General features: G+C 40.3%; 1 protein-coding gene across 2 annotated transcripts in view; it reads left to right on the top strand.

Moving 5' to 3' along the window:
• LOC127570152 (YLP motif-containing protein 1-like) overlaps window positions 1-23,612 on the top strand; it is an 88,148-nt gene that overhangs the window by 2,222 nt on the left and 62,314 nt on the right. Inside the window, exons 2-3 of one of the 2 annotated variants that reach the window (XM_052015405.1) lie at window positions 15,661-15,741; window positions 22,200-22,469. In XM_052015405.1, the coding sequence (XP_051871365.1) occupies window positions 15,661-15,741; window positions 22,200-22,469 (351 nt within the window). Of the gene's footprint in view, window positions 1-15,660; window positions 15,742-22,196; window positions 22,470-23,612 lie in introns of both variants that reach the window. The other variant, XM_052015399.1, reaches the window with a different exon arrangement.

The raw sequence follows: 23,612 nt of genomic DNA, 5'->3' as shown, positions 1-23,612 counted from the left end.
TCAGAATACTTGGAAGTACATGATAAAATAGGGTGAAGTCAGCATTGTTTCGTTAAGGGGAGATCTTGCCTGACAGATGGATGGGAGGGGTTTGGAAGGATATGGTCTGGGTGCAGGTAGATGGGACTAGGCAGAAGATCAGGTTGGCATGGACTGGATGGTCCAAAGGGCCTGTTTCTATGCTGTAAATGACTCCATGAATCTGTTACAATTCTTTGAGGAGGTAATTGGGTCATTGGGTGTATTTAAGGCAGAGATTGATAGGTTCTTGATTGGTAAGGTGGTTAAGGTGGGAAAATAGGGTTAAAGAAAATACAGCCATAACTGAATGGTGGAACAGACTCGATGGGCCGAATGCTGCTCCTATATCCTTGTGGCATTCCAGTCTGTCCCCAGTAACCATTCATCCCTTTGCTTATCAAGAATCTTATCTGCTTCAATGAAAGTATGAGGAGAGAGTTGGCTATGGCTGATAGGGAAAATACAATGAAAAGTATGACAGTGGACAGGCAGTGACTTGTATTTTAAAAAAATAATGCATAATTTGCAAAAAAAAAAATTCTTTAAGACACAAAAACCCATCAGGATACTTGGTGCATCCTGGCTGACAGGAGAAATTTTAAATATAGTATTAAATCCAAGTAACTGGCTCAAGTTGTCTGAAATAATTGTAAGTTTGAGATTTGGGAGTATTTCAGAATTTAGCAAGTGATGACCAACAAATTGGTAAAGAAAGGCAAGATAGAAGATAACTGCAAAATGGTAAGAAACATCTTAAGTAATGGTAAGAAACATCAAAAAGAGGAAAAGATCAGTGATGAGAAAGGGAAAATGTGGGTCTCTTACAGACAGAGACAGGTAGTACAGCAAGTATATACAGCTCCAGCACCCAGATGCTCTCAGTGTGGAATTTGTATGTTCTCCCTTTGACTACATGGATTTCCTTTGACATCCCAAAGAAGAGTGGGTAGGAAGGTTAATTGGCCACATTGCTCCCAATTCTTTAGGTGAGCGGTGGAATCTTGGAGTAGTTCAGGGGAATGTGGGAAGAATAAAATAGGATTAGCATTTGATTAGTTGAAATAGGTTCTTGATAATGAGCACAGACTCAGGCCAAAGAGCCTGTTTCTGCGCTGTATGACTCTGACTCTATAAACTAGGAATTTGCAGATTAATTAATGGGAATTGAAGGAAATTAGTAGCCACTTAATTTTTTTTTAAATCTAGTAGGTAAATTGGTGATATTAAAATTGGACAATTTCTAAGAACCCAATGATCTATCTACCAACGATTTGAAAGAAGTGGCTGTAAGGATAGTGAATACACTGGTTATCATCTTCCAAAATGTAATAGAATCTGGAAATGAATCTATCATTTGGAGGGTAGCAAATATACCTCATTATTTCAGAAAAAAGAGAGAAAGAAAACAGGTTACCACTGACCCATTAGCCTAATGTCAATAACAGGTAAAATGTTTAAATTTGTAATAAAGGGTGTCATAACAAACACTTTGAAAGGTAGGGGGGAATGGAACTAATAGGATTGCTCACAAGAGCCAGCATGAGTCTTGTGGGCTGAATAACAACAAAGTATAAGATAAGAAAAGAGTAGTAGAGTTGAGCAGAGTTAGCATGGATTCATGCAAGGAAAATCAAGTTTGACCATGCTGAAGATGCTTGAGGATATAAGTAGTAGAATCGGTGCATGTGGTGTATTCGGATTTTTGGAAGACTTTCACAGTGGACCCACACTGGAGATTGATCAGAAATGTCAGAGCGCATGCATTTGGGAGTAATATATACTGACGTGGATTAAGAATTGGTTATCCAACAGAAAGTAAAGAGTGGGAGTAAACAAATCCTTCTCAGGTTGGCAGGCTGTGGAGTATTGGAGAGATCAGTGCTTGGGCCCAGCTATTCATGATCTTTATCATATTTTGGCAAAGGGAAGCATATGTCATATTTACAGGTTTGGTGTTGATACAAAACTCAGTGTGATTGTAAGTAGGTAGGAGGATGTAAAGAGGGATGTAGACGAGTTGAATGAGGGGCAAGAACATGGCAGATGCTAGGTAATGTGAAAAATATGAAGTTAGCCATTTTGGTGCACTTAACAGAAAAGCAGAATAGTTTTTTTAAAGGGTGAGGATTGGGTAATGTTGGTGTTCAAGGGGACTGATTTAGCACTTTCTCCTGAGGTCTAGTCATACCCACAACTGTCCAAAAACTTAAGGAGTTACGATCGCTGTTCCCAAAATGCAATCTCACTGAAACTGATCACCTGGCCAGGCACATTTCCCACTACAAAGTCAAGTATGGCCCCTTCCCTGGTTCGAATATCTACGTACTGTATCAAGAAACCCTCCTGGATATACCTAACAAAATTCTGCCCAATCTAAGTCTCTGGCACTAAGAGAGTCTGAATCAATATTGGGGAAATTAAAGTCTTCCACTACAACAACCCTGTTGTTTCTACATCTTTTCATAATCTGCCTACATATCTGTTCCTCTGTCTCCCACTGGGTATTGGGAAGCCTGTAGTATAACTCCATCATAGTGATTGCACCTTGCTTCTTCCTGAGCTCTACCCATATTGCATCACTGGATGATCCCTCCAGATGTCCTCTCTTAAGTGCAGCTATGACATCCTCCACGATCAGTAGTGCAACTCCTCCATCTCTTTTACATCCCCCTCTATCCTGTCTGAACTATCTGGACCCTGAGGGAACAACAAGCTGCCAGTCCTGCCCTTTTCTCAACCAAGTCTTTGTAATGGCTGCAATAGTTCCATGTACTAATCCAGGCTTTAAGTTCATCTGCCTTACCCTTAATACTCTTTGCATTGAAATAAATACATTTCAGCCCATCAGTCCCACCATGTTCATTAACCTGGCCCTGCCTGTCCTTTTCAGACTTAATTGACCTAACCTCTATCTTCCCTTCAATCCCTCCACTCACTGATCTACTGCTCAGGTTCCCACAACCCCTGCCATGCTGGTTTAAACCCCACTGAGTAGCACTAGCAAACCTCCTTGTGAAGATATTGGTGTCCCTCCAGTTCAGATGCAACACATCTTTCTTGTACAGGTCCCACCTGCCCTGGAAGAGAGTCCAATGTACTGAAACCTTTCCCCCTGCACCAGCTCCTTAGCCACACATTCGACTATACTATCTCCCTATTTCTTGCCTTGCTAGCACATGACATGGACCTAGAGGTCCTGTTTTTTAAACGTTCCACATAACTCCCCAAATTCTCTGCAGGATTTCATCTCTCTTCCTGCCTATGTTGATAGAATCAATATGGACCAAGACCTCTGGTTGCTCACACTCCCCTTTCAGAATATCTTGTGCCTGCTCAGAGACATCGATGACAACAGAGGAGGCAACACAGCATCCTGGAGTCTCTCTCCTGGCCACAGAAACACCTGTCGGTGCCCCTCACTAAAGAGTCCCTGATCACTTTTGCTTGCCTAGTCTTTGCCCTACCCTGCTGTACAACAGAGCCAGTCATGACACCATTGATCTGGCTGCTGCTGTCATTTTCTCCTGAGAGGCTATGCCCTTCAACACTATCCAAAACAGTATGTTTGCTTGAGAGGGGAACAGCCATGGGGAACTCTTGCACTACCTGCCTGCCCCTCCTGGCAGTCATCCATTTATCTGACTCAAACTTTGGTGTGACCACCTTCCTGAAACTCCGATCTATAAACACTCTCTGCCTCTTGTATACCTCTCAGTGAATTCAACTGCTGCTCCATGATCTATGCGGTCTTGAGAGGAACTGCAGATGGACACATTACCTGCAGTCATAGTCATCAGAGACACGTGAACATTCCCTGATCTCTCACATCTCATAACAGGAGCATACCAATCCACTGACTGCCATTACTGCTCCTTTAATAACTAGTGCTCTAAAGAGAAGAAAAAAATCTTACCAAAGCCTGCACTTTGACCTCAACAGTAGCACTTACACCTCAAGACAGCCCTTCTCAAAATGGCTGCTCTGGCAAAGCCTGCCTCCCTTTTATTCACTGCTAGGCCTCATGGTACAAAAACAAGCTCCTCACCTGAAATGCACATTTTAAATGGTCACTGCTCCTCTTTGCTGCTAGGCCTCACAGTATGAAAATAAACAGTTTCTCACCTGAAATACACTTTTAAACAGTCATTGCTCCTCCTCCCTTGCTGCCAGGCCACACAGTACGAAAGTAAAAGCCAAAGGAGATGAGGTCAAAATGGTTGTACGCGTCTGTGGGTATGTAATGGACATCGGTCACTTAAGTGAGAAAAAGAAGGGAGAGCAAAAAGCAGGTGCTACAGTCAGGTTAGCCTAAAATCAATAGTAGGAGAATGCTAGAGTCTATCATAAAGGATGTGATCACAGAACACTTTGAAAATATCAACAGGATTAGACAAAGTCAATATGGACGAGAAATGGAAAAGGTATTTGACAAATTTACCGGTGTTTTGGCGATGTAGCTATTAGAATAGATAAGGAAGAACTGGTGGATTTGATGCATTTGGATATCCAGAAGGCCTTTGATAAAATCCCACATAAGAGCTTGTTGTGCAGAATTAAAACACACGGGACTAGCAGTAATATACTGACATAGATGGAAAATCGGTGGACAGATAGGAAGCAGAGTAAGAATAAATATTTTGTTTTTGCCTGTTAATGATTATTGGTGTACCATAGAACTTGGCCTCCAGATATTCATAACTAATATCAATGATTTGGATGAGAGAACCTAATGTAGTATTTCTATCTGGGTGTGAATGTGGGCTGTGAAGAGGATGCAAAGAGTCTCAAGGTGATTCAGACAAGCTGAATGAGAGGCTAAATACTGCAGAATCCTCCAAATTTCCAGGAAGATTAAGTAAACTAACATTGACCCGTCCCAGGCCAGTATCCTCAGCACTGAGATTCTAATTACACTCATTAGGCTACATTAGGCAGGCTTCATAGTTCACATGGCTGACACCAGACTCTCAAAACTCTTCCAACCTCTGTCATGGGAAGAGATTACCAGGCAAACACTATGCAATTATGAAGGCAAATTTTATGTTGGCCTTCATTGCAAGAAGTTTTGAATACAGGAGCAAGAGTGTCTTACTACAATTCTGCTGGCTTGAAATATTGTGCAAAGTTTCACTTTCCATACCTGAGAAAGGATATACTTGCAATAAGAGTATACTAGACTGATTCCTGGCATGGCATTATTGCTTTATGAGGAGAGATTGAGTCAACTAGGCCCATATTTAGAAGAATGAGAGAATATCTCATTGAAACATACAAAATCCTGACTGGACCCCACAGGTTAGGTGCAGGGAGGATGTTTCACCTGGCTGGTGTTTCATGAACCAGGGGTCACAGTTTCAGGGTATGAAGTAAACCACATAGGATTGAGAAGAGAAATTACTTCACTCAGAGTTTGGTGATCCTGTGGAATTCTTTGCCATAGAAGACCAGAACCCACGTCATTGAAAATATTTAGTTGGAGGTGGACCATATGAAATTTTTGAATGGAAATTGACGTCAAAGATGATGAAACCTTTGAATTAACCTCCCTCTCAGTCAGCGGTGTGACTTTTGTGTCATTTGTTTTGGTTTTCACCCTATTGTAGATGTTCCCTTTGTCCTCTCCATCTTTTCCCCATCTCTGCAGCTTGTCTTATTTCTAACGTTTCCTCATTCTGACAAATGGTCAAGGATCTGAAAAGTTAACCCTCTCTCTCCACAACTTCTGTTTGACCCAAATAATTTGATTTGTGCTGACAGTACTGTAAGGTGAGACAACAATTCGTGTAAGGTTATGAAATCATTCACCAAAGAGACAAAATGCCAATTCTGGAGTCTGAGGAACTTCATTGATATAGTCTAAAGTGCCAGAGCCTGAAAATTCAGCAGTATTAGAATTGCTTGAGAGTCTTAAGGTTGTAGATTCCTGTGTCACAGAAGAATTGAGCAAACTTACCATAGAACTGTAGAACAATACAGCACAATACAGGCCCTTCAGCCCACCATGTTGTGCCGACCTTTAAAGCTTATATGAGTTCTTTTCAATTAATACCACATATTGCTGTCTACTGAATCTTTGCTGTTTTTCTGGGTGAATCTTTCTGTTTGTAGGGCTGTCATTGCAACAGTGATTACACTTTAAAAGTACTCCATGTCTTGAAGTCGTGAAAAGGGCAGTGTAGTTGTAGTTGTAGTTGTCTCTTTGCATATGGGAATTGAAGTGATAAACTCCGAATGACATAGAAAATAAGTGTTAAGAAAGCAGCCACCACATCTGAACTTGTTTTCCCAATGTAAAGGAAATTGCACCCTGAACCATGAATGTAGTATGTACTAAAGTAGAAGTACATGTAAATTGTTGTTAATTGGAAAACAAATACTGCAGGCGATGGAAATCTTAAAACAAAGGAAAATACCAGAGATACTTGATCAGGCAGCATCTTTGTAGAGAGAACAGAGTTAATGCTTCAAGTTGATGAACCTTTCATCAAAACTCCTATTAATTTGCATTTGAAGGCATGGATCAAAGGATCAGAGGTGAATGATCAGGTGTTACATTCTCCATGCTTGCATAAAAAAGTGTTAAGGTTGCTGGAGATGGTAGTGGAAAAGTAAACTGGAGGGGATCCAGACAAAATAGACAATTTTTGAGAGCAGAGTTAGAGGGAACTCTAAAATAGCCATCATTATCTTTTGGATATATTAATCATTTTGGAAGTTTGTCTTTGGACAGAAGAAAGCAATATAGTCATGATATAATTGCACACTATCTGTACTAAGTAACTTGTTCCCTGAACTATGATCTTTAACGTTGTATGTACCTATAATAATCAACCCTTTGCAAAAAAAATGCTGATAATTGTTTAACATTTTATAATCTAGTTCAAGAGTGTTGTTTACCTGTTTTTATATATGATTGCCAATTCTGTGCAACATAAGTTCTCGCCATCAAAAAAGAAGTCTGCTTTTGTTCTTTATATATTTCTGTAACAATTATCTGGCGGAATTGTTATGTTACAATATTATAGATCCCATTGAGATGGTTCATCATTTCTTGCTACTCCTTGGTCGCATATGGTGAGATTTGGAAATCCTGAGCTATATAGTCTGTTATGTGAAGTGGGAGCAATGTCATGATATCAAACTATTTCCTCAGTCAAACTGAAGGGCAGAATTTGGGAAATGCGGTTTGGGTGTTTGAAGGTGCATGGAGGTTTAATGGCTATGGTTGGGTATCAGCAGGTTCCATTTGCATCTTGGGAATATTGGAATTGGTTTATTATTGTCACATATACTGAGATACAGTGAAAAACTGAGTTTTACAAGCTATCCATACAGATCATTACATCGAGGTAGTACAAGGCAGAATATAATGTAATAGTTACAGCAAAAATACAGTGCAGGTTGACAGTAAGGCGCAAGGGCCATAACAAAATAAACTGTGAGGTCAAGAGTTCATCTTTAATGTACAAGAGGTCCTTTCAAGAATCTTGTAACAGTGGGGTAGAAACTGTCCTCGAGCCTGCTGGTGCGTGTTTTCAAGCTTTTGTATCTTCTGCCAGATGGAAGGGGGGAGAAGAGAGAATGTTTGGGGTGGGTGGGCTCTTTGATTATGCTGGCTGCTTTTCCGAGGCAGCGAGAAGTATAGACAGAGTCCATGGAGGGAGGTTGGTTTTCATGAAGGACTGAGCTGTGTCCACAACTCTCTGCAATTCCTTGCGGTCTTCAGCAGAGCAGTTGCCATACTAGGCTGTGATGCATCCGGATAGGATGTGTTCTTTGGTTCATCTAGAAAGGTTGGTGAGGGTCAATGGTTGTTGTCATGACACCATGCCACTAGGCTCCCTAACTCCTTCCTGTAGTCTGTCTTATCGTTATTTGAGATCTAGCCCTCTACAGTGGTGTCATCTGCGAACTTGTAGATGGAGTTAGAGCAGAATCTGGTCACACAATCGCAAGTGTATTGGGAGTACAGTAGGGGGCTGAGGATACAGCCTTGAGGGGCAGAAGTGTTGAAGATAATCGTGGCAGAGGTGTTGCTACCTGTCCTTAATGATTGTGGTCTGTTGGTCAGGAAATCAACGATCCAGTTACGAAGGGAGGTGCTGAGTCATTGGTCTAGGAGTTTGGAGATGAGTTTGTTTTGAAGACAGAGCTGAGGTCAATAAATAGAAGTCTAACTTGGGTGTCTTTGTTATCCAGATGCTCCAGAGAAGAGTTTAGGGCCAGGGAGATGGCATCCGCCATGGACCTGTTTTGGCAGTAGGTGAATTGCAGTTGGTGAAGGTTGTCTGGGAAGCTGGAATTGATGTGTGCCATGATACTTAAAGGTAGCAAGAAAGATGATTAAGGCATATGGATGTTTGCTTTTGTTTGCTGAGACATGAATGTAAGAGTAGGGAGCTATGCTAGAACTGTATGCAGCATTAATTGGATCACTGCTTGAGTACTGGTCACCACATTGCTGGAAAGAGATGATTGCATTGAAGAGGGTGTGGAGAAGATTCAGGTTTATGTTGCCAGAACTGAAGAATTGTAGCCATGAAGAAAGATTAAACATTTAGGGTTGTTTCCTTTGAAACAGAGGAGGCTGAGAGGAGGTTTAATTGAGGTACATAAAATTATTATGGACCGAGGTCGAGTAAATAAGAAGGACCTGTTTTCCTTGGCAGAGGGGTCAAAGACCAAGGGCCATAGTGATTGATGAAAGGGTTAGAGGGATGGGTTGTGTATTTGAAGGTACATAGAGGTATAATAGCTATGGCTGAGAATTTGCAAGTACCATTTGGATCTCAGGATAATATCGACTCTTAAAGGGAATAGGATGGTAGCGCTGACGAGTTGACTGCCTGAAATGGTAGTAGCGGCAGACACGCTAATCACATTTAAAAAGTACTTAGATATGTACTTGAAGAGATATAACCTGTAAAGCTATGGACCAAGTGCTGGAAGGTGGGATTAGGCTGGATGGTGGTTCTTGTTCAGCATGATAGCTGTATAGTCTCCTGTGCTACAAGTTTTCAGTGATTCTATGTGAAGAATTGGCTTGTTCTTAAAATCTGAACTGCAATAACAACACATGTACCTTTAGGAACTCCTGCTGCTGATTCTTCATATCACCAATAAATTTAAAATATTGTTTGGAAAATGGCTTGTAGAGTAGGGTAAAATTATTAATCTTGCAATAAACCTACACACGTCTGTCTATTCTATGGGAGATATCAGTGTGGTATGTGAAGACTTCAGTCTGGGTCAATTGGAGTCTTCCTTTTCTGGTTCAGGTAATCAAAGGATTGTTATTTTGTTACACATAGCAAATACAATTAATATTTTAGAACAGATTCAGATTGGTTTATTGTCATATACGCCAGGGTGTAATGAAATTCCTTGCTCGCATGAAGCTCACAGAGTAAACCGTATATATAGCAATAATAAATACAATTAGCAACACAACAGATTGAAGTGCAAAAAGAAATGCTAAAGTGGCAATAACAGAATAACTAAGAGGTGGAATTAAGAGTACAAGAAAGTGGTAGCATAAACTAAATGCATTAACTAAATTGAGTGACCTGGCTAATGTTAACCTGGATATTTAAATTTGTTTAAACATTCAGGAATCTGCCTTCTCAAATTCCACAATTAAAAAAAAGGGCAATACAATAGAGTTAATTTGGCCTGTACTATTTCTTTGGAAGAACTAAGTGGCATGTGACAAACATAAACCTTTTTTTTGATGGTGCAACTGACAGGGTATTTGAAGAACCTGAAATCATCAGGGTATCTGAAGGTGATGTAGAGTATCCAGAAATTTTAGTAGGCATTTCATAAGATGATTCACAGAAAGATATTTGCACAAAATCAGGGCTCACTTGGCTAATACTTCTTTTTGCATTTGGCTCTGCATAATGGTTTCAAAGGCGGCCATGTGGATGGATTTTATGACACCACTAAATGTTCACTTAAGGCTAGAATTGGTATTGGTTTATTATTGTCACTCGTACCGAGGTACAATGAAAAACTTGTCTTACAAACCAATCGTACAGGTCAATTCATTACACAGTGCAGTTACATTGAGTTAGTACAGAGTGCATTGATGTAGTACAGGTAAAAACAATAACAGTACAGAGTAAAGTGTCACAGCTACAGAGAAAGTGCAGTGCAATAAGGTATAAGGTCACGACAAGGTAGATCGTGAGGTCATAGTCCATCTCATTATATAAGGGAACCGTTCAATAGTCTTATCACAGTGGGATAGAAGCTGTCCTTAAGTCTAGTGGTACGTGCCCTCCTGTATCTTTTACCTGATGGAAGAGGAGAGAAGAGAGAATGTCCCAGGTGGGTGGGGTCTTTGATTATGCTGGCTGCTACACCTAGACAATGAGAGGTAAAGACAGAGTCCAAGGATGGGAGGCTGGTGTCTGTGATGCGCTGGGTTGTGTCCACAACTCTCTGCAGCTTCTTGCAGTCTTGGGCAGAGCAGTTGCTGTACCAAGCTGTGATACATCCAGATAGGATGCTTTCTATGGTGCATCGGTAAAAGTTGGTGAGAGTCAAAGGGGTTCGTGATACATTCTGATGAATTCGTGATACATTCTGATGAATTCGTGATACATCTGAGCCTGATGGTGTTGCTACAATTGCTATTGGTGCTTTTTCTTATTTTCTGAGTACAGGAAGTTGTGGGTCTTCTCTGGCTTGTTGTTTAGGATTTCAAGGTGTTAAGTTTTCCAGGAAGGCTTAAAACTCAGACTTCCTTACTAGGATTCTGTACAATGATATATTTATGACTTCAGCAGATAATCAAAAGTTGTGCTGTTGAGTGGAGGGGCAGTCTAGCATCTGAAGAGTAGTGATTGTATTGTGATACTGAGCTGAATGTGTTCACGTCAAATCATTTGTAATTGAGTGTGCTCAAAATACTGCCAGCTGACCCCATGCTCTAGGTAAGCTTTGTTCTTGGTGACTGTCAAGGAATTCAGTATGTGAAAACATGGGAGACTGCACATTGTGGATTTATCTTGGCCTTCCCAGCGTTTTTAAAGCTGCATGTAGCTAAACATTGCGCACATTCATGTGGCAATTGTCCAGCCAGGTTGGACAGCAAGACTGTCGTTATGTCAAATTAAATGAAGTTGTGTGTCGGGTGTTCTTCTGGCGATCCCACATTATGCATGCCAGTTTTTAAACAAAATTGACTCTCAACTCGTCTTTTACTCCCGTGTTCTGCAGGTGCTGTTGATGGGTCAGTATTTGATCGTGTGAGACTTGGTATTTCAATAACAGTCGTTAGTATGGGGTTATCCACAACATTGAACATTGCTCATGTGGAAAGCTGAGACTGTAGACCCTGCAATATGTGAAGGCTCCATTTTTAGTAATAAATTTCAAGGTACATGGTGTTGGTTCAGTATGTCTATTATCCTGGCTGCTAAAGCTGGGTTGTCTGCCTGTGCGAAGAGATGTGATTTGGTGGCTAGGCGGGTTACATAGATATGTGGTAGATAGAGCTGGTGTACAATTGACTCTTGTAGAAGCGTAATATTTTTGTGCGGGCAATATTTTTTCCAAACGCAGGACTGTCAAGTGCAAATCATTTGAGTTGATGAGTCACAATGTATTCTCACAAAAGATTTAACTGTTTCAGCATGATCCCTGAACACCAGATGATCATCTGTGTAAAGACCACTCTTATTTTGACGGTTACCTGAAATGCAACCTCTATGTCAATGGGTGATATAACTTGCTCAGATGCAGCCTTTAGGAAAACATGCCTTCACTGAGTTATAAGCATTTTTATTAGTTTATGAGATCTGGAGTTTATTGGCACGGGCATGCCTAATTACCCTTGAAAACCTGTTGGAGTAGCTGGCCTGAGTTACTGTAGTTATTTTGATGAGAGTACTTCCACAGTGTTGCTATATGGGAGTTCCAGAATTTAGACCTCGTACTGATGAAATCCTTCCATGTCAGGATGGTTTGTGACTTGGAAAGAAAGCTGCAACTATCAGTGATGTTACATGCCTGCTGCCCTTGTCCTTCAGGGTGTTGGATGTTGTGTGTTTGGTAATTTAGTGTAAACTTGAATATGATGTACTGAAGCAAACTCAGTGAGCAATTGCAATGCATTTCGTAGATGGTACACATTGCAGCAGGGGTGCACTGGTGGTAGAGGGAGTAAATGGGTGGTGGATGGGGTACTGGTATCTTGGGACCGGGTTTATTTTAGATGTGTCAAACTTTCTGTGGAGAGTGATCCATTATACTTCTGACTTGCCTTGCAGTCGATGTGATTTGGCACAGGATATGTCTTCTGACCTCTTGCACCCATTGGCAGTTCAATTAATTTTTTGTTCATTGGTTGGGATACTTAGCAAAGATAATATTGCTAAATGTTTTTGGGGGAAGTAGTTAGACCCTCTCTTGTTTCCCAAGACTTGTGTAGCACAAATAGTACTTGTCACTTATTGGACCTTAGCTGAATGACATCCAAGTCTTGCTGAATGCAAGCTCATTTACTAAGGAGCTGCCAGTTGGTTTAACATTGTGCTATCGTCAGAGAACATCTTAACCTCTGACCCACAGGTACAAGTGTTACAGACTAGGTGAATGTCCCTTTAAGATAGAGCATAGTGGTGTGTGTGTGTGGCGTGCTTACGGTGACGGAGGATAAAGGACGTAATGACGTTGTTGAAGAAGTCAGTCGAAGTTAGTCAGAGAGGAGAGAGATAGAAAAGAGAGAGAGACACCAGCCTGCTAGTTTTCTCTATTGATGGATGAGAAACAATAACTGTGTCTGTTACTACAGTCCACGTATGGAAATTGGGAGTGATCCGGTGGAGTTCACTTTGTTGCTGACCTGTAGAGGGAAACAGGTATTTGTGTGGACGGCCACGATACGGATGCTTTTCAGGGTGAGGAAGTCACTACCGAGTAAAAACTGAGGTGTTGTTTGGGTTCCATCGTGGAACATTTGGATTTCGTAATTACTCTCTATGTTCTCTCTACATCTACGTTTTATCTTCAGACAACAGTGGTTGTTGAAGAAGCCTTTGCTCATGTTTCACCTTATGGCTTGCTGAACTGAAATTTAATAACCATTCCTGGACTTGGAGTTTGGGACTTTGCCAGACACACACACACACACACACACACACACACACACACACACACACACACACACACACACACACACACACACACACACACACACACACACACACACACACACACACACACACACACACACACACACACACACACACTGAGTTTAGTTTTGGGGTTAATTTTCAAGGTTTAACATTTTTACTTCTAACATTCTAACATTTTTACTTTTATTTTTCTTATTATCATAAGTAGTTATTAATGAAGTAGTTTTTAACACGGAATCATGACTCAGTGTGTTTCTTTTGTTGCTGGTTCGTAACACAAGGCAAATTGTTAATGAAGCAACTGGTTGAGCCTAGGACGTGATTCCTAGCTATATCCTTCAATTGCATTGACTAACTTCCATAAATAACCCTTGACCTTACCTTTGACACATGTATGCTGGACTGTCCATCTTTGAGCATGGAGGCATTCTTAGACTGTCTCCCTTCCATTAATTATTTACTTGTTCATCATCATTTGTGACTTGTCGCAAGATTTCAGAACTTTAATCTGATGTGTTTTTTGTTTGATTGCTTGTCCTTGTCTAATACATGCTATTTTTGCTGCTTAGCAAATTTGTAGACCTTCATCAGGTTGTCACCTCAGTTTTAGGTGCATCTAATGCTGCTCCATACATGTTCTCTGGGTTCTTCATTGAACTGGGGCTGATCCCTTGGTTTGATTATAATGGTTTGGTAAGAGATATGTGAGAGTGTGAAGTTAAAGATTGTGGTAGAATACACTTCTGTTGCTGCTGATGGCCACAGATCTTGTGAACACCTATGCTTGAACACGGTTTATATGGTTACTCTGAAAAATTCTTCCGTGGACAGATGCATCTGTAATCTGCCAGTTTTATTCTTTAGGCCATCTCAGATAGTGATTAGACTACTGAGAAACTTTTGATGATGGACATTGAAGTCCCCCACCCAGAGTATTCAGACCCTTGATGCTTATGCTACTACTTTCAGAAGTCCTTTAACACAAGGGAGACAGAGTGGTCATCAGCAGCATTGTCTCTACCTTTAACCTGAAGCCATGAGATGTTGTGGAGTTTGAAGTGAATGGTTGAGCTAATCTTTCCTGATGTATAGTACTGCATCCTTCTCTGGTCAGCCTGTCATGGCTGTGGGACAAGGTGCACTGGGATCTGTCTGCAGCCTGGATTACAAGTCCTACTGCAGAAACCTGAGCAGAAATATCCTCACCAACACCAAAATAGTGCCACATTGTCGGAAGTGGTATATTTTGGATGAGAACCCACTTCAGTCAAATGGACTAAGAGATCCCAAAGCTTTACTTGAAGAAAAGCAGCAGGGTTATCCCTGGTGGCTTGGTCATTACTTAACCTCAGTCAACGTCACTAAAATAAGGTTATCTGGTTTTGCATTGCTGTATGCAAGAGTCACTGCTTGCAAGTTGGCTCAGAGTTTTTCCTACATTACAGTAATGATTAGATTTTAGAAGTATTTAATTAGCTATGAAGCTCTTTAGGATGCCTTGAAAGGTTTGGAACTAGGCTCTTTTGAAGACAGACTTATTTTGTCTTCAAAAAATTTCACAGGAAGAAATGTGTAATAAAAATTATGATTTTTGTCAAGAGTATTTGCTTTCCACAGAGCAAAATGCAGCTTAACGGACCTTGGTATGATCAGAAATGCTTTGTTGCTAGGATTCCTCTTGGCCAAAGATTAGAACATCTATCAGAGTTTCAGTGGATTGTGAATTTTTACTTGTGTTTTCTAATTCAGGGGATTCCTCATTTTGTTGCCATTTAGAATAACAATGAGACTTGAAGAAAAGTCACCTTTCTCAAGAGTATTGTGTGTTTTTGGAAACCCAAAAAAAAGAATAAAGAGAAAACACATCATGAAAGATAATCGCATGTTAAATGTTTTCTGATGGTTTATAATGGTTTTGTTGGGCAGACATGAAACATTATACAGGTTTTGAAAAGTTTTCACAATGTTCCAGTTAGTTTGTGAGAAAGCAAATCTTTCTTCATGGATTGTAGCTGGTCAGCCAGTATTTATTAAATAATGTTAAAAGTAAACCAGTTAATAGAGAATTTAGATCATAAATTCTTATGTTTTGGTTAGGCCAGGCAGAGAATATCCACTAGATTGCAGTAGCAAAACCGTTGGGTTATTTTATACACGGTAATTAGAACCCATTAGATTAAAGGGGTTTCTGAATCAAATATTCTTCTTGGCATCAAGGCAAATGTTGCGCAATAAAACATTGATGAAAGTAGCAATTCTATGATAATTCTCATATAGCAGGTGCATTAATTATAGTTGTCACAAATGGAGAATATGTATTAAATGCTCTGTATATTCTGTTTAAAATGTTCCTTGACTTCCTAAAATAATAATGTATTTAAAGTATTTAAAATTTATAACAAAATTTCATGTTCGAATGTGCACCAAGACAAAATCCGTGTTTCTAATATTTAAGTCTCGTGTATTAACATTTGTGGCTTTACATCTATTACAGTCAACGTCAGCGAGCACTGTGACAGCGTCTGGTGACAAAAAGGCTAACGATTTCTCCAAAGCAATAAATGGCTCTTATCAAGTGAGTTTAAGGCATTCTGTTGGAAATGTGTGTTCATTTTGGATGAAGAGATAACCTGTAACCACATGGAATTAGACACCTGACCAATTCTTACATTTGGACCTTTTCAGTACACTAGAGAGTCGCAGAGTCATACAGCACAGAAACAGACCATTTGCCCTACTGTGACAGTGCCAACCATCAAATAACCCATATTTCCTCTTGCATCTCCATCAATGGTTCGCCAGTCTCCTGCCATCCACTCAACACTAGAGGGGCAATTTAAGATTAGGGTCAATTACCTACCAACCAGCAAGGCTTGGCATGTGAGAAGAAACTAGAACACCTGGAGGAAAATCATGCAATCACAGGAAGAATATGTAAAATCCATGCGGACACCACCAGAGATCATGATTGAATCTTAATCTGTGGTGTTGTGAGGCAGCAGTGCTAAGATACTAATGAATACTGTTCCATAGTTCAATCCAAAAGACATACGAGGTGACAATATAGGCTTTTTGTGAGAAAAGGTTTTTAATCAAAGAGAACCCAGTAACTACATTTAAAGTAACAGACTTTGTCAATATAATTCATTAGAATGCATTTTCACCTTTGAGTTAGAAAGTTTTGGGTTCAAGTCCAGATTCAAGTACTTGTCTGAAACGTCATGAGAGCATTTACCTGCACCACCTTTTCAGGCAGTGCAACTCAGAATCCAACCACCCTTCTGTGTGGAAAAAAAATTCCCTTCAGATCCCATGTCATCTTAAACCTATGTCCTCTTCTTAGATAACCCCACCATGGAACAAAGTTGTACCCTATCCCCCTTATAATTTTATGTACATCTCTCAGGTCACCTCTCAGCCGTCTCCGATAAACTTGGCCTATTCGGTCTCTTATAATTGAAATGCTCCACTCCAGGCAATATCCTGGTGAATCTTCCCTGCACCTTCTTCAGAACAATCACACCCTTCCTATATTGGAATGGTCAGAACTGTACACAAGACTCCAGGAGTGGCCTAACCAATGTTTTATAAAGTTGTAACGTGACGTCTCAGCTCTTATATTTTGTGACATGGTGATGAAGGCAAGCATCATGTCCCTGCACCATCTTATCCACATGTTGTCATTTTCAGGGATCTATGGACTTGTACACCAAGGTCCCTCTGTTCATGAATACTCCTTCAGGCCCTAGCATTTACTGTGTATGTCCTATTCTTGTTGGCCCTTCCAAAGTAAGATAAGATAAGATTTCTTTATTCGTCACATGTACATTGAAACACACAGTGAAATGCATCTTTTGTGTAGAATGTTCTGGGGGCAGCCCGCAAGTGTCGCCACACTTCCGGCGCCAACATACCATGCCCACAACTTCCAAACCCGTACGTCTTTGGAATGTAGGAGGAAACCGGAGCACCCTGAGGAAACCCACGCAGACATGGGGAGAACGCACAAACTCCTTACAGACAGTGGCTGGAATTGAACCTGGGTTGCTGGCGCTGTAATAGCATTACGCTAACTGCTACACTACCCAATACATCACCTCACAGTTATTTCCAGTGTCTTGACAAAACTTATTCTCTCTCTGAACATTCTAAAATGTACTGAACATTCTCAAGTCACCATTTTAAAAAAACTTTCTGTGATGCTGATATAAAAGTAGAGAAGTTGAGGGATCCTGGAGTGCATGTCCACCGATTCTTAAATAATGCTGTCCTTTATTAGTTGAGACAAAGTCATGATACGTTGATGTTTATGAGAGCTTGGTGCATGAAATCTGGCTGCATTCTCTTTATTACAACAGTGACTACACAGCAAAAGTATCTTGTTGTTAAGAGTTTTGTGACGTTCTGAAGGGACATAAAAGTGTTGTATATCAGTCATTAGCGTCTTCCAATAAAAGAATTAACCACACAATGTTGCAATAAGACGAGGAAGTGGATCTGGGAGTTCCAGTATTTTTTTACAGATGAGGTCGATAATAACAGAGCAGAAATAAGAAAGTGGAATGGGAGTAGTCCACAAAGGCCTTTAGCCTTTTTTGCCATTCAATAAGATCAGGGTGGAACTGATCTTCACCTCTTCATTTCCTGGTTGCTCTCCATTACCCTCAACAGTCCAAAAATCTGCTTCTCTTGGCCTATTACATTCAGTAACTTTGCTTTCAATGCTCTCCAGAAGTAGAGAATTCAAAAAATTAATGACTTTCAAGGGAAAGGAATTGTCTTCATCTCCATCTTAATTAGGGGAGTTCTTACTATGGAACTATACTGCTCAGTTCTTGATTGCTCCACAAGTGAAAACAATGTCTACCCTGTCAAGCTCCAACAGAATCTTATTTGTGCCCAGAGAGGCAGGAAGTAGATGTCCACGGACCTCAGAAGGAAGCAAGATGTTGAGAAGTCATATAGGATATTTCCTTTTATTGGTCAAGGTATAAAATGTAATTGCAGAAGATTCTTGCTAAAAATGTATAAAATATTAATTAGGCTAAGGCTCAATTTTGCTGTGTACTTATGGTTACCGCATTGCAGGAAGAATATCAAAGCATTATAGTTTAATATAAAGGAGATCAAGAAGTTATGAGGAAAAATTGGTAAGGCTATGACTGTTTCCTCTAGAATAGTGGAAGCTCTGGAGAAATTTATGAATGCCTAGGTATGAGAAACAGGCAGGATCTGTTTCCTTTTGCAGAGAGGTCCATAACGAGGGGACATAGACATTAATTAACAAGTGGAAGCTTGTATTTCAGCCAAAGAATGGAGATGGAAGGGCAGTGAGCTTGATTTAGAGCTCATTTTCTGGCATGGTGAAACAGTACGTTGATGTGCATCTTGAAGCAAGTGACTCACCACCTGACACTCCATGCCTTTCTGTTGGCATGAATCCAGAGTGTGATCTCTACTTGCTTGGATGATTGCAGCTTCCATCAATCCTCAAAGCAGCTCGCTTGATTAGCACTCCACCTCCCCAGACATTAATTTCCAGTATTATTGTGAGTGTGTACCATCTATAAAATGCGCTGCATTTATTTGCTGAGCTACTTAGACAGCACCTCCAGATCTGCAAGAGGAAAAGGTTAGCAGGAGTATGGGAACAGCATGATCTTCGAGTTCCTTTCCAAGTTTCTTATAATCCTGACTTGGAAAGATATCCTTGGTCCTGCTTTGTCATTGGATCCTTCAACTCACTAGCTAACAGCATTGTTAGAACACCTTCACCAGAAGGATTGCAGTGAGTTCAAGAAAATGACTCAATACCATCTGAAAGTTATAATTGCTATTGAAAAGCAGAATAAAATCTGTAGATGCTGAAAATCTTAAATAAAAAGAGAAAATGTGGGAAGTACTTGGAAGGACAAGCAATATCTGTGGAGAGAAAAGCAGAGTTAACATTCCAGTTAGATGATTTTTATTTCAAGCTAAGAAAAGTTAGACAATAACCATGTTTAAAGTTGCAGAAATATAATTGCAGTAGGTGGTGAACTAAACAATATTAGTCAAAAACCTTGCTTAGAAACCTAGAAAAATAGGAGCAGGTGTAGGTCATTTGGCCCTTCGAGTCCATTCCGCCATTCAATGCAATCATGACTGATTCTTTCTCTTAATAATTCTCTTAGTCCTGCTGACTCCCCATACCCTTTGATGCCTTTAGTGTCTTGAAATCTCTCCTTAAAATGTATTCAACGACTAGAGTGCTGTGGTCTTGCTACATCCAGTTGTAGAAGGATTGGAGGTTCCTAATTCTGAATGATGCCCAACAATACAAATGATTATCCTGAATCAGGGACACAGTCTTCAATGAGAAGAGCAAAGTGGGTGATCTTTCTTAGCTTTCTTCTGAGGACACCAAGGTGACTGTACAGATGACCATCTTTCGTCAATGTGATCTACTTTTGTCAGGAAATGTTGAAAAGTCATATCCTGTCTAAAATGTCTGAACTGTATTGCTGAAGACCTGTGCTTCCAATCTTGCCAAGCTCTTTCAGTGTAGTTATTAATATCAACATAGAACGTAAAACAGTAGAGCACAGGAACAGGCCCTTCGGCCCATGATGTCAGAGAATCCTGTGATTGGCTGGTGACCTAGTTTGATTGGGAAATGCAAGTTCATTCTTTTTCTGTTTGAAATATCATCAAAGAAAATCGATCCTAATCTCGGGTGGTATTATACGAAGACTAGTTAAATGAACTTATCAAAAAAAAAGATAAGGTTAGCAACTTTATTGAAATATACAGCAACATCAGAAAATTGTTTCCATAAATAAGTGGGGGTGTTGAACTTTTTCAAGGAGGTTTTGAGAACCTTGAATTGTTTCTTCTGTTCATCTTCTGTGTCTGTTTCACAAGTTGGGTGTCGTGTGATGTAGCCTAACCATCATAGTTGACTGAGTATAATTATGGGCTCTATGCTGGTGACATGGTGTGGGAATGCGTACTGACATTGGTTTTCTTATCCTGCCAGTGGGTTTAAAGGATTTTTTGGGAACATCATTCATGACATCTCTCCAATGCTTTGAGGTGCCGCTGTAGGGAGTCCGAATCACTGAAATGTACAGGAAAGCAGGGAACACTACTGTCCAGTAGTCCATGAATTTTGTTCTGGAATTGAAGTCTTGATGATCTTGCATTCTTCCTCAGACAGCTGAGGCTTTGTTGGCATACTGAAAGCAAAGGTGAATTTTATCATTGATGCTTCACTTTGAGGGGTGGTTCCTGAGATAAGGGGACGATGTGGACTTCTATTGATGGTAACATCAGTGTTGTACAGTAGGACCAGGTTGGTTGAAGACCTTTGATTAGTGGATTTGAAGTTCAGGCCCATACTCTTGAATGCTTCAGTGAGCAAGTCTCTAATGTCTTGGGGCTGTCTCAGAACGTCACATATGGAAACATTGTCTGCATGCAACTGCTAAATGACTGAAGTTGAGGTGATCTGGGTTCTGGAGTGGAGATGGGTTGAAGGATGCTCATTTGTCTGTGAAAATCAAAAAAAATTGCAGATGCTAGAAATCTAACATAAAAACATAAAATGCTGGAAATACTCAGCAGGTCAGGCTGTGGGAAGAGGAACAGAGCTAATGTTTCAGGTAGAAGACCCTTCGTCAGATTCTGTGGCTCAGTGTAATGCAGAACCAGCACACTATGGTCATCGGCATGTATACTTCAATTCTGGCAACTCCAGATGAGGACGAGGAGGATTTTTACTCCATCTTTGAAAAGCCCTGTGGCCCATTTGCTTGGGGGAAGCAAACTGATTTTCTTGGGTCAATTCAATGCCAGGGTCAAAAAAGCCAAACATTTTGAAAGGTGTGATTGGCAAGGACAGAGTAGCAACAGCTAACTCCAGTGGATTCCTCTTCCTCACAAGTGGGTTGTGAAATAAGTAAGGTTTGATATTGTGTATTCTGCAGAAGATGGTCAGCCGGTCTTGCATTCATTTAGATGGTGGATAGATTTGGAGAGGGTTTGAGGTCTAGTGGTCTGAGGTCAAGTCAAGTCGAGCCAAGTTGAGTTTATTGTCATGTGCACAAGTACATATATGCCCAGATGCAAATGAAAAACTTACTTGCAGCAGCGTCACAGGTACATAGCATTAGAGACATAGCATTCATAGGAAAATCATAAATTAAACATAAATTATAAAAAAGTATACAAGAAAGAACAAAATTAGAACAAAACTAAAGTCCATTGTAGTGCAGTGATCATAGTGTTGCTTTCCTGAGGTAGTGATTAGGATTGTGCAGGTTGGTTCAAGAACTGAATGGTTGAAGGGAAGTAGCCGTTTTTGAACATGGTGGTGTGGGACTTCAGGCTTCTGTATTATGGTAGCGATGGCGGGGACCTCTGATGATAGATGCTGTCTTCTTGAGGCAGCACCTCATTGTAGATATTCTCGATGATAGGGAGCAATAGTGTAGATAAAATCTTGTTCTGAAGCAAGAGGAAAGGGAGCTGGATAAGGGCTCGAAAATAGCCCATTTAGCAGACGATGCTATTTTCTTTGAAATACAAGATGTGAAAGATCATTATGGAGGGTCATGCCATTGAAGCTCCACAAGGATAAAAGGTAATAAAACTTTTATTATTAAGGGAGAAGGATAGGAGTAGGAGTGTAATAATGCTGAAAGTAAGAAGTCATGTTTTTGGGGGTAATATACCAGCAAGGGTTGAGAAGTGGCCAATTAACGGAAAGTAGACTGGATAAATTTAGGTTGGCAAGTGGGAATCAGTGCTATGGCCTCAATTGTTTACAAATATATATTGATTTAAATGATAGGACTAATTGTATTGTAGCCACTTTGGACGATGATACAAATAGAGGTAGGATGTCAAGTTATGACAGCAACACTGAATCTGCAAAAGGATATAAATAGAGTGAGTGGGTGGACATAAATTTGGCAGATGGAGTATAATGTGGGAAATGAGAGCTTATCTACTTCTAAAAATTAATGCGAATTCTCTGCATTCTGTTAGCAGCAGCAGCAACAATATTGGTATCAACAGCATCTGCAGAACTTACAGAAGCATGGAGGCAAACAGTATGGAGGTCAGCAGGAACAGAGCCAGAGTGCAGAACTGAATCAGGTCAGTGATTCTGCACAGCAGAAACCTGGAGAGGTCAAGAGCTGTTATACTACACAGCCACCATTGCCACCAGCTCCACCGTATGAGGCATCCAAAACACAGCCACCACCACCACCTCCCAAAGAAGAAATGCCTCCACCTCCACCACCTGAAGAAGCAAAGGTAGATGAGTCCTCTTTGTGTCTTTTATGTAAATATATGGCCTTTCCTCTTTGTCATATAGAAAAGGAATTTTGACAGCTATACATTTGCTGTGACATAAAAGCTTTCAGGACTTCTTAGAAGCCGTGAATGCAAATGAGTAGATTTCCTGTTGCAGCTGTTAAACTTAAATCAGTAGCATATTTGTGGGTAGCTTTGTCACAAACTATATATTTGTATGGCTTTGCAATGGATATACAATACAGTATTTTAATGGCAAGGATTGTTTTGAAGTCTTCATACAAGTGCAGAGATATAATCAATCAAAGAGTTTAGACCATCGCTTGCAACATGAATAGTAAAAACAGAGTGATGCATTATAAAATAAATGATTCAGTTTTGACATGGATTGCAACTCATGAAGGAAAATTGAATGACAAAAATTAACTATCTGTAATGAAGGCTGTTGGTTTCTCATTCCATTCCTATAAATGAGTGCAACATTGGGGAGTCTTTGTTATGTAGTTGTGATCCTTTGTGTCTGATTTTTCTCCAGCTCATACCCATGCAAACCTTTAATCCCAGCTACGAATAGAAAAATGTCAATCTTTATATTTCATAGGACTATAACAATTGAAAATAATGCTAAAAAGCAATTATTGCTTTTCTTTTAAACCTACTGTTTTCTTATTAATTTATGGGATTAGAATGTTACTGCCAAGGTCAACATTTATTCCCCTTCCTTAAGAAGGTGGTGGTGCACCTTGTGTTGAACTGCTACCATCTTGGTAATGTGACTGCCACAGTGCTGTTTGGGGAATTCAAGGATTTCAGCCCTGATGAAGTCACTAATCGACATAATTTCTGTCAATGTGTCTCACTGGTACAACCCTCGTCTCTCCGACAGAGATAGTGAATTGAATCCCTATGTCAGGATATTTTCCACTACCTCCCATGCAGATGCATAATCAATAGTGTGGCTACAGTCAGATGGCACTTCTCCTGACCCGTTTATCTTATGCTGCATCCTTAGCCGGCTTTTCTATTTGTGGGTCATCAGGCCTGTCCCAGTGTTGTGTTCTCATCATTGAGAGTACCAGGTTTTTATATTTTCCAAAAACAGCCTAAGATCAATTCCACTGCTCTGTTGTCTTTTCATTTCCC

Source organism: Pristis pectinata, chromosome 1, assembly GCF_009764475.1.
Source record: "Pristis pectinata isolate sPriPec2 chromosome 1, sPriPec2.1.pri, whole genome shotgun sequence".
Classification (NCBI taxonomy): domain Eukaryota; kingdom Metazoa; phylum Chordata; class Chondrichthyes; order Rhinopristiformes; family Pristidae; genus Pristis; species Pristis pectinata.
The sequence above is the reverse complement of the archived record's forward strand: the minus strand, read 5'-3'. Positions and strand labels throughout refer to the sequence as shown.